The following is a 16,593-nucleotide window of genomic DNA, read 5'->3' as shown; positions in this document are numbered from 1 at the left end:
AATTCCTGTTAACATTGACCTAAATTTTCTTAAGATGTACAGAAATATATGGCTTGGTCTAGATTAAACTTAGCCCCTAGTTGCTATACCATGTATCATCTGAAATTGCTAAGCAATAAAGTTGAAAAGCTGGAACATGCAGTTGCACTTGTGTGACCAAACAGCTTGATATGATGGCATGAAACCCTTTTTTTCTGAAAACTGCAAAACTGTGAGTTAAGATACAATCAACTGAAGTAATTATGCAAAATTGTGAGTGAAGAAGCATCTACTAAAAATCAATATGATGATAAGAAACTAGTGTAAACAAATTTGAACCATACGTTTGGAGCAAATCTTTCGAAATCGTATAAATACCATCCCCTTTCCACAAGAGGCTGAGACCGCTGTGCGACTGAATATTTGACAGAACACTCAACAAATTCCATACTCAAAGAACAATTTTTTTAATGTTTTGTTGTCTTTTAAATTATACTTTAAATTTGCATCGTGCACCATATTCCAATTATAAAATCAATATTCACACAATTCCAATTTTGATTGTTCAATGGTCACTCAACGATTGGCGTTTGGGGTAAACAAGGACATTATATAGCAATAATGTCCTTGGTGTAAAAGAGACCTTAGTAACAACCTTCAAACTGAAAATACATGTACAAAGCCGTAGTGCGTACATAAATTCTACCCACGTTAGGAAAAGGGGAGGCTATTAGAAAGGGCAATGTTCTCTCTTTCTGTCCATTGATTTTTGCAGGGTCTACCCAGAACGGACTCACTTGAATGGACACTCGCAATAGTCACTCCATCATTGTGGATGGCACCTGAATTGAAATGGAATGTTTTAAGTACATGTAGTCTTTCCCTTCAGCTTGTACATGTACAGACACAATTAGTACACACTTAGCACAAGTACTATTTGTCAAGTCAAAAAAAACAGAGAAAAAACTACAGGTTGGGTATCTCAAGCAGCTGTCTTCAAAAAGGAACAAGAGGTTAAAGATCTCAAACCTTCGTAAAATACTCCGACTTTCTCTTATGTCTGGTTCAGTTGCATTAATTATGCAAATTATGTTTTGATTAACTAATCAATTACATGTGCCATTGATCACTTACTGTCACTCTACTGTTAAAGTGACGAGTATGATATGGAAAATATAACAACAAAAGCAGACAAGCAAGCAGACAGACATACCAAAAACAATACATTCATTCAATGAAGTAATTAGAAAAAATAAATGCACATGTAAAAAAAAATTAAAAACACAACTCTATAATCATCATTCAATAACTCTAATGCTTGTCAACCCTTTAACATCAAACATTCAACCTACATGTACATGTAGTATTAAGAAATGTCAGCATGACTTCACATTTACATGTCTGTGGGCCAACCCAATTCAATTGGTTAGTTCTTCAATTTAAAAACATAATACTACTGTTAATCATTTTAATATAGCGGCAGGAAAATACAGCGGATGTGGGCAAATGGAGTAGATCACGGCACTTAATTTCAACGGTGGGAACAAACATTACTATCTCAAATATTAGTGATCAAATATTAGCTATGATGAAATTTTAGCGGATGACAAGTGACTGTTAAATCAGCTAAAATTAAGTTACAGTTAACAAATCAAGAATTACAGTATCTACGGCATCTTGGTACTTACATTTACCTGGTTTGGGCAAGGTCAGTGCATGTTTTCCTCCCAGCCCAATAGATCTGTTTTCCTCTTGATGTCTTGCCATATCTAGAAATGTCCAAGAACCAAGTATATAAATAATTAAATTGGTGCTGCCTTAGATCACAAATCTAATATACTTCAGTACTTACGCTACATTGAAGACTTTATGTATGTTCTTGTCTTCCAAGAAAAGCTAAATCACCTCTAAGTGTGACCCCTTTACGTCAACCGCACATTGAGTGGCATTAGGCCACACCAATTTAATTTCTTGGTTAGCAGATTTTTATTTTTAATCTTAGCAACAACAAAAAATCATGAAAACAGAAGGCTGGGGTGAAAACTTGCACCTGACCCTGTTCACTCCCTGATACTACATGTAAGTGCACCAAAGTAAAAACTTTCCTCTGAGATTCTGTTTTCATGTTGTTTTTCCAATCTAGCATTTTTTTTATTCCGTTAAGGCCACACCAATTGAATTTCCTGGTTAACGGATTAAAAAAAATACCAGATTGAAAAAATCAACATAAAAACAGAATCGCAGAGGAAAGTTTGTACTTTGGTGCACACAGTTTCAGGGAGTGAACATGGTCAGGTGCAAGTTTCTGCCTTAATGCCCCAGCCTTCTGTTTTAATGATGTCCTTGTGCTAAAATCAAAAAAAGAATCCGTTTACCAAGAAATTAAATTGATGTAGCCTAACCAAGAAAATAAATTGGTGTGGCCTTAGGACAAAGAAATAACTTTCTAATGCCAGCTTTTACAAGCAATTGGGGTCACATACGTCTTTAGCACCGCAGCAGCTACAAGCACGCCTACACACGTTTCCTGTCAATGGTTTTCTCAGAAAAACCTATATAGATCGCCCTCTTTGAGAGGAAAGGACAACTCATTGAAGGCATCACCATAGGTGATGGTTACCATGGCAACTTCAAATCCTTTTTGGAAGATGTCGAATCCATGCGGGTAGAGAAGGCAGATCAAAGAAAGGACCGGCTAATCTAATGCTACACTGTCTTAACTGTAGCTGGTGCTGCTTTTATAAATATCTTTTTGATTTCATCTTTTTTTCTGGAATCCAAAAGAAAAGGTCGAGGACGTTCAGCCTGTTAGGAACGTTCTATTTCCCAAGTTCAAGGGTGGTCAGGATACAAAGGAAAAGAATTGGAAAAATTGAATTAAGCCTACAAATTGTACAATGATTAGAACATAATTTTTGGCAACACATTGGAAGGTGAGAATGTTTTCGTTGCATTAAAAGGCATTTACTTTCTTTCTAAGGACACAGTTTAAATGTACCTTATTTGTCTGCTTGTTTTAAATACTATGTACAAGCCTTTAGGAATGGACTTCAATAAAGTTATTAATGATAATTACAAGAAAGCAGTGCTTTAACTATCATGGCCATGACATTTACCGATGCCACTTTCCACATGAAAAATGCAGTAATCACTCTTGTAAAACTGGAGGGTCTCCATAAATACCAGTATGCTATAAACTCCCCATCCATCAACTGAACGGCGACTGACAGACCCCAGAGACGGGTATAATCGGTGTCATGACATCGCAAGGAGCCTCAGACAGATAGATATTGACGGATTTTTGACAAGTGGGGCTGTGTGCCCAGGGCTTTTTCCAGCTTTAAGTTGTTTTTTTCCGTCCCACTCATTGTTTGGGAGCCCATGATGGTAGTCTCAAAGCATTTATAGCAACCCTGACAACTTCCCTGGCTGACTGGAGCTTCTCGCACCGTGGAGATCTGCTTGGAGATTACATGATGGTGCAATTGGGTTTCGTTGTTAAATATGTCATTTTGGGCTTACAAAAATACATTTTCACCAGTTGCATGTCACAACTAGAGCTGGGTACCCAGGGCTTTTTCCAGCTTTAGGCCACACCAATTTATTTTCTTGGTTAACGGAATAAACAAATTTAAAAAAAATGCTAGATTAGAAAAACAACATGAAAATAGAATCTCAGAGGAATCTTTTTAACTTGGTGCACAATTTCAGGGAGTGAACAGGGTCAGGTGCAAGTTTTCATGAAAAGCCTCCTACTGCGAAATTAAATCCCTGCAAAAATTAATCAATTTACAGTCCTATTCTTCAATGTCTTAGTTCTTGCTTCGTGTTTTGCGTTGCAACAAAAATAGAGGTATCAGAGTTTATTCATTGACGCTAGAGAACACTATCACAAGAATGGTTTGTCAGCAGTTATCGGTTTACATATATCTGATAGTATAAACAGAGATATTCTCAATGCTGCGAAGGAGCACCTTATCAAATCCCCATCCTCCCCTACTGGCCTGATATTGCGAGTATCTAGAACGCAATATCGGCCGATCCTATTTCTCAAATCCACAAGGCTCCCACAGAATACAGCTGCTCCAGGGCTGATACCAAGGGTCCTGATATAACTACGTCAGGGCTTGAAACTCATTTCTGGGAATATGATTGTGCACTGGTGCAACTAATAATCTAAACTTTAGGTGCACAGGAAAAAATTTGACATAAAGTAAAATGTCAGCAAAATGAAAGAGAACTCTTGTCCAGATAGAGTTGCAGGCACTCGATTTTTCAGGCATAGTGCCAACATAGTTTCAGGCTTTGAAAAATTGCGATAAACTTAAATTCTATAGCTTAAAAATTCTACTACAAATACTACAACAAAGGTTTTATAATTTTTTTCTGACAGTTGAATATCAAGAAAAGCCTGTACCGTCACGTATAGTGTACAAATATGTAACAATAATACCTTTACGAAAATGTACATAGTAGACGTTATTCTACACAAATATTTCTTGGTGCACCGAGTCAAAAATAACGTACACAGCTCCAATTTCGATTACACAAAAGTGCATAGGCACCCAGACCTTTATATCTATATAATACATCTAGTTTATTCACCACCAATAAAATGGTAATAAGCCATAACTCGTTTGATTGAATGCTACAACCAATTGTCTCGTGAGGCAGAATTTCTTACAATGGAACTCTATCTACCTAGTATAAGATTCAGGTATTTGAATTCTTGTTACTGCAAGTCTGCAAAAGTTCTGTAAACCATTACCAGTTGCATACCTTAATCATTTTTGAGTCCCAAGCAAGACAAGCACTTTCTTTTACCACATGACTGTAGCACACAATAGCACCATATAACACTACACCAATATGGGTGTGGTATAGTAAAAGTCATAAATTATACAAGGTCCAACGTTAACCTTCGTGGGAGTGAACAATTATAATGAATAGTAAAACCCTACTTTCGTTCTTAGGAAGTGGTGATCAGCTTGTCTCATTACGTTTAAAAGAAAAAACAATACAGACAAAAGAATAACACTTCACTTAACAGACAAAGAGAATAGGACAAGAATAACAAATTACAAGAGAAATTTAGAAGTGTTTAGTCTCAGAGAGGAGAGTTATGTTGGAAGAACTTGGAACGAAAATTTGATTTATTTCTTTTGGCCTGAAATGAGCCGATTCCACTGTTCTTATCATAAGCTGTTTGTATTGTCTGCTACATGTACCGGTAGCTGATCATGTGGTTACTGGTGATCTTGAAACTTTTCGTGGCGACCTCTCTACCGCAAAGTAATAACACTGCGCATTTTCCCACATAGCGTGCGTAGTCCAGTGGTTAGCGATCTTGCCTCTGGAACTAGAAGCCCCGGGTCCGATCCCGGCTGTGTCGCTCACCCGACATTAACGCTACCGGAAAAGGTCGCAGTGAAGCCGTGGTCCACTGTTCATTGTGCTTGTCGAAAAGAGCTAGGGGAATTTCCCTGGTACAATGAACCTATAAATACTGTATGTAACGTCTGTCTTCTCTGTCACAACCAGTGGAAGAGTAGCTCATCTGTTCATTGAGTTCATTTGAGCTAAACTGGTTCGAGATTCCATTCCTTTCCTTTTCCTTGCGAATACGCTTTCCCAATGTATAACTATTGTTCTACAGAATTGTTTCGACCACGAATTTGAAACCCCGCGAAAACCTCTTTTCCCTCCTACCGCAAAATAAAACTGCCGCAAAAGTAAGCGTATCTACAGTATTTTCCTTACACATGTTTGCCATAGGCTTTATTGACATATACTGGTACTTGAATTTTATTTACCCAAACTAAACCTTATCTCCACTCAGTGTCACCTCCCTAACCTACTTCTTTGTTGTGTGTGAACATATCCTTTCAAAACCGACTGATGAAAAAATATCTTATTGATGCTATTGACAAAACTTAAGTTCAGAGTGCTGACAATGACATCATGTGCCATACATCCTGTGGATATGCACGTATATGTGAATTCCAAGCATTCTGAAATTCTTAGTGGGACTACATGTACATGAAAGTCTAACAAATACTGTACATTCATCTATTTCCACAAAGACTTAATTTCGCTACAAAAGGGAAGCTTTCTCAGTGTTTTAAGTTGGTGCCTGAAATAATTCTGTAGTGCAGTAGTAATTACATTGGTGGGGTAAAGATCACTGTAAAACCGCAAAAATAAAACCACTGCAAACAATTGAAGGTTCACAGTAACAACATGAGAAAGACAGAGTTTAACTGGCCCTTGCATAATTCTAAAGCACATAATGTTTTCACATAACCTTTGTGATATACAAATTTAATGTGAGATGGTCTATTGAACATGATACGTATGGTATTCATAATGTAATAACCAGCAACCAAATTCAAAAACATAAATCCTTCAGAACAAACCTAGAAATTCTTTTTAAAAAAACATAATTTTGAAGGAAAACATTGAATGATATGCTATTACATGTATTAGTTAAATGGTTCCAGTTGAAACTACCAGTTACAACTTACAGACATATTCCAACCCCAGTCCTATCCATGTGCACCTGTCACCATGGTAACAGGCCACACCCTTGCACCTGTTCCAGTGCCCCTGTGGTGTCCCTGGGGGTTCGTTGACCTACATACTGTAGAATTCATTATTTTTGCAGACACTTCATTTCGGGGTAGAAGGAGAAAGGAGGTTTTTGCAGTGTTGTAAGATTACAGTTGATATGATTTGAAACAATAGCGAAAATGGATATTTGCAGTGTCATGATTTCACAATAGAGAGGTCGCTGTGAAATTAAAACCACCACAAACATTTCCAGATTTACAGTAAACAGTCTTTACTATCGAGTACATTGTCAAATATCCAGGGCCCCAACTAAGCTATTGCTCTCCTTCTCAAGCTTAAGTAACTCTTTCAACGACAAAACTTAACAGCATCTGAATATAATTGTCCAAAACGTTTCTCTATCTTGGTTAAATTTTGAACTTCAATGACTCAGCAACATTTCTAGTCCTTGTGACAGATGTTAGCAGACAATGAATATGGGAAAATTACTGCATCTGGGAAAGAGAATGGTAGTTACCCGGTAAACACACATCACTACCAGCAGACTAGCCCCCTGCTGTAGTGACTTGCACAAATGTGTGGCCCAAGGGCTATAGAAATGGCGAGGGCTGCTACCCCTATGGGTCTTATCAAGATGCCTGGGTCACTCTAACTTGGCAAGGGCAATTAGTTCTACACCCAGGTGTAATTTATTGGTAGCCCGTACCCTTGCGTGCCTTGCACCTGGGATGTATACATAAGGTGTGAAGCTTGGGGAACGATGTTTGGACTGAACGCTTTCTGACTCGTGACAAAAGCTTTCTTTACACCAACACATTTGGGGAATGGGGAAATACGCTGGGAGGAAACACTGAAAAGCATTTCATGACAAAGTGAACTCACTTATGCAGCAAACTTGTTTTAGGTTCTCCGTGAGTTAGCAGGACTTAAAAAAAGAATAGAAATGTTCCTGGTCACCCCTTCTGAGATGTTAAAAATGGTATGGACCTTATCGGCATCCTCTCAGTCTAGTACTGTAAATCATGAAAAGTTTGTGGTGTTTTCATTTTTGCGGCAACCTCTTTTCCTCAAATTCATGACCCCGTGAATATGTGTTTGCAATGTACTACTACAACTGTACTACAGAATTCTTCTAACAGTGAACTTAACATGTTGTGAAAACATACTTCATCCTTATAATCTAAGGCAAAATTAAGTTCCATGAAGATGAAATTTTCAGAAATTTCTGAAGTGAAAAATTTCATACCAGAATTCTTTCAAAAACTTTGAAAAAAATGATTCTATCCCAGGCTACAATCAAGCAAAAGCTAATCAGAATCAAAATCCTCAGTAAATCAAATCAAGTACAAAACAGGTGATAACTTGAACATGCCCGTGATACATGTACATGTTAGATACATAGACAGTAGCAAATCTGTTTGAGACCTTGGAAGGCTGTCAGCTACATCTGCTCCCTCAAGATCAAATGTCAGACTCCATCATTCAAACACCCACAGAAAAGCATAAGATATGTTGAAAGAAAAAATTTACACTGCAGCTGTTTTTGCTGGATATTGGCACTTCTCATATATACTAACATGACTTAGAATTTATTTTTGTGTGAGACTGATTCGTTTCACAGATGTACTACATGTACTTGGCACCAAATGTGAGTGAGTGAGTGAGTGAGTGAGTGAGTGAGTGAGTGAGTGAGTGAGTGAGTGAGTGAGTGAGTGAGTGAGTGAGTGAGTGAGTGTGAATGTGTGAGTGAGAGTGAATGTGTGTGATTGAGTGTGTATGTGTGCATGAGTGAGTGAGTGAGTGAGTGAGTGAGTGAGTGAGTGAGTGAGTGAGTAAGAGTGTATGTGTGCATGAGTAAGTGTGTGAGTGCGTGCATGAGAGTTCAATGACTTCTTATTTGAACAAGACTACTTTACTACTGTAATGACATACAAATTTCTACCTCTTAATTAAGTTTCATCTACTTCAAATTCTCAGTACCAGTGGATCTTCTTGTATGACTTTTGCATTGCTATTTGACAATATGATTTTGCTGCCAACATCAGTGTCAGAAGGCTACCTCAGTAGGAGGAAGGTTACAACCCAACAACTTTAACTATCAACAAACACGAACAGAGCTTCTAGGGGCCATGGAAGAGTGCCAGATACAAATGCAGAAATGCTCCCGGTAGTTTTATGTTTACGGTTTTCGTGGTGAACTTGCCTTGTTTAAGCACTACGTAAATTACATTGTTAAGTATCATGAGGCACCTGTTATGGTGAATATGCAGCTACTGTATCTTGGTATCTGACTATAAAGCCACCAGTGTTTCCATTATGCGACTGTAGCACTACTGTTGTGTCAAACGCGAACTTAAAACCACCACGAACACACAAATTTCTCCCTACTACGATATCAAATCCCCGCGAACTTAAATGCTTAAATGGACCTTTTCCCACCTGATCCCTTGTCGTTAAATCTTTCTTAAGACCTTAGCCTTCTGGATTTAAAAGGACACTTAACAACCTTGAAATCATTTGACGTAAATGTTAAACTTAATAACACTAAAACCAGGATGCTGACGCTCTTGGACTTCCTCCAGGATCAACAGGTACAAAATGTAAAACTACTAAAAGCAATCACCCATATGGATACAAAGCATGCAAAGGAAGACACTGCGTCAATCTACTCAATACTAGTCAATAGTCAATACAATCTGAAGGGAGATCTGAAGCACAGACGGCTCTGGTGAACTGTGGTAAAACATGATACAATTCAAGCCGGAAGAATGATTACTAATAGGAATAAAATTGACATCGGTGGTAGGTTTTTACAGCTTATCTTTACAATTCTTGACTGGCCATTCAACTGATAATAATAGTCTGGATGTTTGGAATATTGCCAGACACCTGAGCTCTTCTAAACTCCTCAATGGGCTTTACTGTCATACCGGGTAGTTGTACATTTGGAAAATGAAAGATTAGCTTTTAATATGAAAAATGGGATTTATGAAAAAACAACAGGAATCTGGTAGCTGAGGTTGGAAATTATAGGCTGCACGTTTCTCAAGTTTTGCATGATTAAAACAATTTGTGGACTGAAAATTGCACATAAAATGTTGTGCTTCATGGAGATCATCACTGCATCATTATTGTGTCATCGTAATAATAAAAGATACAATAAAACTACACTGTTTCCTTTAAAAATAGGTAAAAAGGTTTGGATCAATGTTGAATTTCTATTATATTAATAAAAAATTATTATACTGTACATACATATGTAAATATGGTTACACTAAAATGTCAAACAAAACCCTCTTCCAATTCATTTCTTAAGAATCAAAGGCGGCATCAAACCAAAAGTAAACAAAATCCTTTCCACCTGCCTCTATCCATTCATATCACAGAGCCGACCATTTGCTTTGTGTCATGCCAAATCCACATCCCCTACGCATCATCATTATTGGTCATTGACCTGCCAAATGATCAGGCATCGTAGGGTTAAAGCCTTGTGTATGACATGATACATTATCTCATGGTATCATCAGACTGGAATGAGACACTGAAACTAGTTGTTTGGTGGGACAACAAGATTGTCATTCTCATCTTAGGATGAGGTTTGTGGCTTACAAGAGCACACAAATGGGAATGAAAGATATCATTCACAAAATGTGAAAAGAAATGGGCATACACTGCACCAAGGAGGTTATTTTGACTGCACATGGCAACTGTATTTTTGTCTGATTTTAGGGTCTGCATGGGAGGGGGGTGCGGGCATGGGGGCCTGGCAACACATAACTGTATATTTAGGAAGGCCAGCAATATAAATTTAGGAACATGACAATGCATCATTATGCTTAACGGTAAATTGATGCGTGATCCTATATGCTCCTGGTATCTTGATTATTAAATTCAGCAAAACAGCCGGATGTTCCATTGTAAGTTTGGGACAATCTGGAGCTTGACTACGCGATACAGAGAATTTGTCAATAACACTTAACGATGAATTCTGGATAACGAGTAACATGCCACGAAGAAATAAAGCAACCAATAACGCCTCACAAATAATTTACCGACAAGGCTTAACGTTGAATTAGACGATCGGTTACAATCAATGGTGATTTAAGACAGGTCGCTACGCCCCGAAAAAGGCATGCAGATCCTCCTAATCTTGTTGTTGTGGCTGGTTTTTGCCATTCCTTTTCGACTTCTCTTTTTTTGTATGACTGTATCTAATTCCATGTTGCGGAAGTAGCAACATCAAAACATTACTCAGTATGACGACTGTCAATGCCAATATATGATTTCATTCAGCATAATTGTTTTTGATGTTGCTGCTTTCGTGAATAATACGGTAAATACAATAAGCATGCCAACATATCAATTGCCACATGAGAAATTAGTACACGAAAAATTATGCATGTAAAGAAATGCTTAATAAGATTTCAATCCCACATTTTCGGCTTTAACAGCATCATGTTTGAATTCCTCAAGATTGTACTAATCTGTACAAAATTCCTACCAAAGGTATTCACCAAGAAAGTATGAAACCCAAAAGAAAAACCACCCACACAACATGTACAGTCAAACCTGTACTACAGACTCGTCACCTCTGCATGAGGACAACCTACCAGAGGTATCCTGGCCCCATTTTGATGGACCCTTAGATAAATACCTTTTCCATTGACCCAAGTGTCTAGAATATGTCACTGACCGCCTATGTGACCATTTTCTTCATGTCCCTTGAGTGGTCGCTACAGACAAGTCTGATGTTCTTCCAAATAACAGATGACAGGCTCCATCCTATAGTCTTCCCTACTGTCCTCATGAACTACAAATAACAAAACAAGACCTTCTAAGGTCAAGGTAGAACTCGCCACAATCAATCCATCTTGGGCAGAGGACCAATTCAAAATGAAAGTAACTGCATTCATCAACTTGTAACACCCCCTTCCAAGAAGTTGCAACTGCTGAGTAACCAGTGATTTGACAGATTTCTGAACGATTTCATAGACAATCTTGTGTTAACTGTTTGTGTTTTAAATCAGACTATTGCATCTTGTACCATATTCCAATAAGGAAATCAAAAATTACACAAATCCAATTTTTGTCTCCGTACGGTCACTCAGCTATCAGTATCACCGTCTAGTGAAAAGGGGGTTTAACCCTCTATATAAGATAGATTGATAGATAGATAGATAGATAGATTGAAATGCATTTGATCTATTAGTATTACTGAAACATTGATCAGCCCTTCTAACCAATACATCTAGACACATGTACATTCAGTTATCTATAATTGGTCACAAGAGAATAAAGCAACAACAAAAAAGGTACAAGTGCTTTTGGGAATCTAGACAGTCAAAACCCTGTCATCACCACTTATAAGGATGCACATAAAACAAATATCTTAGCAGATGTTGAATAAATCATTATGTTTTCCTAGCTGCCTTTTTGAAAATAAGCAGTTTTATACAAAAAACTGGGCATCTTGGAAAAGGTAACGATTTAGCCTCCCCAACATCTGCTTGGAGATGACATAAAATGTAGTCGAAGATTAGGTTCACTTAACCTAAAAGGACGAACATGAACTTCTGGGCTTTACCCTAAATTTTAGATTGAAAACAAAGGCAGTCTCCTGACAGAGAGCTCTTTGTTTTTCCAACTTACTTAAGATTACTTCAATCCCAGCTGTGATACCCTATTTGCAACAAGCATCCAGCTGTAACATCCAAACACTTGAGGACACAATCATCGAATTTCCCTTTCTTAGATTTACGGCTGTTCCCTGAGAAAACCTAAGAAAAATACAACATGGCACAGACCAAATAGACGTACAAACTACAAAGATACAGTCTATGCACATGAAATAAACATACATGTACATGTATATATAATGTTGTACATGTATCCAGAACAGGTGTTTACACTTCTCCTTTTTTTTCCTGGAACTGTTTTTAGTACATCAGAATACAAAGAACTGCAGAGAGTAGCCACATGGAAAACCCCAGATAGACCCTAAAAAATCATTGAGAAATCATCTCGAAAAGCACAAGTACATTGTACAAGGCGTCTTCTCTGACATCGACTACCATAAACCAGATTCAAGTAAATGAAAACAAAATAGCAGGCAGCACAGCTACCCTACAGTACTGCCCCCCTCCCCTTTTCTAGCAACGACTGATATTGGGTATCTTTAAGATTGTTTACGGAAACATAGTTTGTACTAGCCCCTCTCCAAACCTGTAGTACGGCTGTACCACAGTAACTTTTCCATTTTTTTATGACAGTTTTGACATACTAAGTATTTTCCTTGTAAATTTTCCTGAAACCTTAACAAACGTAACATTTTACTCAACAAGTCAACATGTTTATAGGTATACACTACATGCTAGCATGGTATTATCACAAGTTGAAGGGCACAGTTGTTTTTCGTACAATCTTGCAAAACGATGTATTGTTTTAGCTTTTTAAAACACAAATTCTATATCTTATTCATAAGATTCTGCAGGTTACTATGTACTGATGACTACCACCTATGAAATAGTCAAAACATCTGCTCAAGGTGATTTCTTTATACTATAGGACAATATTGCAGACAGTATATATTGGCGAGACATTATTTCATCTGAAAAAAGGCTTTTTCGTACATTGCAATAATAGATCTATCAATATGGAAGTATTATCTCAAAACATAGTTTTAATAACGATTCGTTTGAGTACTTACAATTTGCAGGTGACTGTTTCATGTTGACAATGTAAAATCAACAATTCATTCATTTCAAAATAGATTTTGGTCCTGTACTATAATCTGTAATCTACCGGGTTGCTGCGAAACCTAAAATTCCTAGATACATGTATATGCTTGCCATAAACGATAAAATTTGCATTCAAATTTAAAATGTTAAAATACAGGTTTTACTTGACCCTTTGTTTGTGACACAGACCTGCAAAAAATGACTATGGGGTAAGAGATAAAAGGAAATAATATTCATACCTAACCCTTAACAAAGCAAAACATAAACTCTTATAAATACGAAGCAAAGACATGACAATTACCCATTTTTATAGAATAAGATAACATCTGTTATGAATAAAACTGACAATACTACATTATGTACTAGAAACCCCTCAAATTTACAATACAGTAACATATTTCCTTCAAAAATATAAACAAGGCAACATCAGCACAATTTCCACATTCTAATTTAAAGAAAATGCTACCTTATATATTACAGAAAACACAAAAATTGTTCCTATATAGTAGTAGCGAAATGTAACAACATATCATGTTTATCATTATTATTATTATGCTGTACACAATAACCCCAACAGGTTACCTTGCCAATATGATAACTGCTGATAATCATTTTAAAATAAAGACTTAGTCATGTATCATAAACTCATGTATCATCCCTAACCAACATATCCATTTTTCATATTGAGATGAGCCGATGTCCTAGTTATAACTGATATGATATCATACATTCCGGGGACATGGAGACTGCATGGGGACTATTTTGGTTTCATATAGAATGTTTTGATGGCAAAAATAGTCGAAACCTCTGATAAATGAGGCCAAATTTGACCCCTAATCCAAGGTACAGTCATATTTATGAATCAAAACATGCAAAGGAGCAATATGAAGAATCTGTGTGGCGATTTTTGTACATTTTGGAGCAAAATTTTAGCATATTTTTGGAATATTATTAGACAATGTCATTTCAAGAGAGGTCATTTTATCAAGCGAATTCATACAAATATAGCCCTATTTGTGGCCCAAATAGGTGACAAAACCCACAATATTAGAATTCAATATTTTCTACGGATACCTAAATGTCATATTTTTCATCATATCACCTGATATCTTTAATAAACACACAGGAAAAACAGGCACAAAATTGAGGAATTTACAGGAAATGAAACCAGCAAACGCAGAGGCTGCCCCCCTCCCACCCTAGGAGCCGTCCCCCCGCCTTATCAGCGACACCTACCGAAGAAAAGCCACAAAACGGACGGTATCGTACCTCATTTTTGTCCGAAAGACACCCAGGAAGAATCCCAGGCTAAACTGACCAGCCTAGGCTATGTTTGTGCGCCAAACTATGCATACAATTTGCGGTGGGGAGGGTCGGGGGCCCCCGAACAAAGCACAATCTGTCCACGGCCCCATCTGCCACCCCGCACCGAGAGGAATTACGGGCCGATAGGACCCATTTTCTCGGTCAGATTTGCCCCACTTGCGCCCACCTATCTGGCCTACCTTTCCTGGGTAGATTTTCCTACGTTTCTTGAGGATATATAGCAGAAAACTGGCTGCGTCTCGGGCGGATGGCTTGGCGCAGAAGGAACAGGAAATTGCTGGGAATTTGGGGCGCCCCGAAAATAAAACCCACCCCGAAATGCGCACGGCACAGACACCATGTTCTACCGAGGAGGTAATATTCAGCACTTACATGGGCCATGTTGGACTAGAGTTGCCTCGGTCATGTGGAAATCGGGCGGAATTCGGGCGGTTTGGCGGCCTGTGGTACTGGGAAAACCACGGACGAAGCTATGGCCGCCGAGCTGAGCGATCAAAGGCCCGGGAGTCGCCCCCTACATAATCAACCCTGGCCAGATTGAATGACACACCAGACAACAGCCCTCGGCTCACTACCACATTTCTGTGCGCAGTTTGCGAGCTTCGTGGGCCGCCAAGCGCTGGGAAAATCACAACTTTATTGTAGATCAGTCCATACTTTCATCTTTGAGCAAAATTTCTGCTCTTTCTCCTTCCGTTTGTGGAGATTTTGAGGAAAAAGTCGGTAAAACAACAACATCAAGGGTAGAAAATCATTCGCCATTTTCGCCAGACTCCAACTTCACGTGATAAATGCGGGGCGGTTTCCTGCACCCTGATTGGTCAGAGGTGCAATTAATTTATTTAGCCCCACGCTCTGATTGGTCAATCGATTCCCAGGATGGTAACCGATCTCAAGAGGTTTCCAGGCAAAGCTGCTCGTGCAGAGAAATGTGCATTGCAATCTATCGCTCCAGGCTCAACAATATTCACTGCACCTACGAAGATTTCTATCTTTGTCCCAAATTTACAAACCCACATTCCTAGCTCGTAGTCAACTCTATTTTCCAGCGGTGTGAAAGATATGACTCGTTGCCATTTAAATTCTTAGCCCCATCAGCTTTGCTGCATTGTGGGTAATAGTTTTTCGCGCCCCACCCTCGACACCCAATGTCAAACCTGACTATGATAAACCTCCTTGCTACAACTCTATCGATTTGGAATTTAGCTCAAATTTTCTTAATTCACAAATCTATAGCGGATTGTACCAACAGTTGCATAGTAAGCGGACCTGCAAACAAGAAAAGTTGCTTTCCCAAAAACTGGAAGAAAACTCTCAGAGTCAGAGTTCATAAAAGACAACAGAGGCGAATCAACTTCTTCGGTTTTTTGTTCCTTTCGACTCTTTTCCTCTTTTCTTTCTATCTTTTTATTCTGATAGAAATTAAAAAATATGCATGGCTAAAATCAAAAATGAAATAAACTTTGTAACTTTGTAACTTTGACTTAATTATTGTCTTTCTAAAGTTTCTTTTCTTAAACGTTTACAGAAACACACAAACAGACTTCCAGAAGGTCATGTCACTGATAGTAAACAGAGTATCAAGTGCCTCAAATGACAGCAAAGTGGGGATAGAAATAGCCATCGCTAACGGTTTACAGGCTGAATGGCACGTACATGCATATCCATGACCTGGCCTCGGCAGAAGTCGTACAGCACAGCCGTTCCAAAATTCCATTTTTCCATCCCCTGGCATCTTAAGTTGCTTTTGAGACGTCTGACTTGTCCTATCTCCCATTTAATAGTCGATGCTGTTGTTTGGTCTTTCTTTTTTAATTTTTTTTTATTTTTTTCTTATTTTTTCTTTCCCTCCTTTATTTTTTTCATATCATATTTCCTTTCCTCCTTTTGCTTTCTTACCCCTTTCTGCTCTTTTTCCTTCTCTTTTATTTTCTCCCATTCGTTTCCAATCTCTCACACACACACGCACACACATACACAC

General features: G+C 38.1%; 1 protein-coding gene across 8 annotated transcripts in view; it reads right to left on the bottom strand.

Annotated features, from left to right (window-relative positions):
- The window catches only part of LOC136445625 (INO80 complex subunit D-like), a 31,705-nt gene extending 16,317 nt beyond the window's left edge, over nt 1–15,388 (bottom strand). Inside the window, exons 1-2 of one of the 8 annotated variants that reach the window (XM_066443744.1) lie at nt 14,985–15,388; nt 1,668–1,748 (exon numbers count right to left, since the gene is read on the bottom strand). In XM_066443744.1, the coding sequence (XP_066299841.1) occupies nt 1,668–1,748; nt 14,985–15,018 (115 nt within the window). In that variant the 5' untranslated portion in view covers nt 15,019–15,388. Of the gene's footprint in view, nt 1–1,667; nt 1,749–14,555; nt 14,758–14,791; nt 14,963–14,984 lie in introns of those variants that run through there. The other 7 variants (XM_066443745.1, XM_066443746.1, XM_066443749.1 and 4 more) reach the window with 7 other exon arrangements.
- Between the last annotated feature and the right edge of the window lie 1,205 nt (nt 15,389–16,593).

Source organism: Branchiostoma lanceolatum, chromosome 12, assembly GCF_035083965.1.
Source record: "Branchiostoma lanceolatum isolate klBraLanc5 chromosome 12, klBraLanc5.hap2, whole genome shotgun sequence".
Taxonomy (NCBI): domain Eukaryota; kingdom Metazoa; phylum Chordata; class Leptocardii; order Amphioxiformes; family Branchiostomatidae; genus Branchiostoma; species Branchiostoma lanceolatum.
This window is presented reverse-complemented; position numbering and strand designations above follow the sequence as displayed.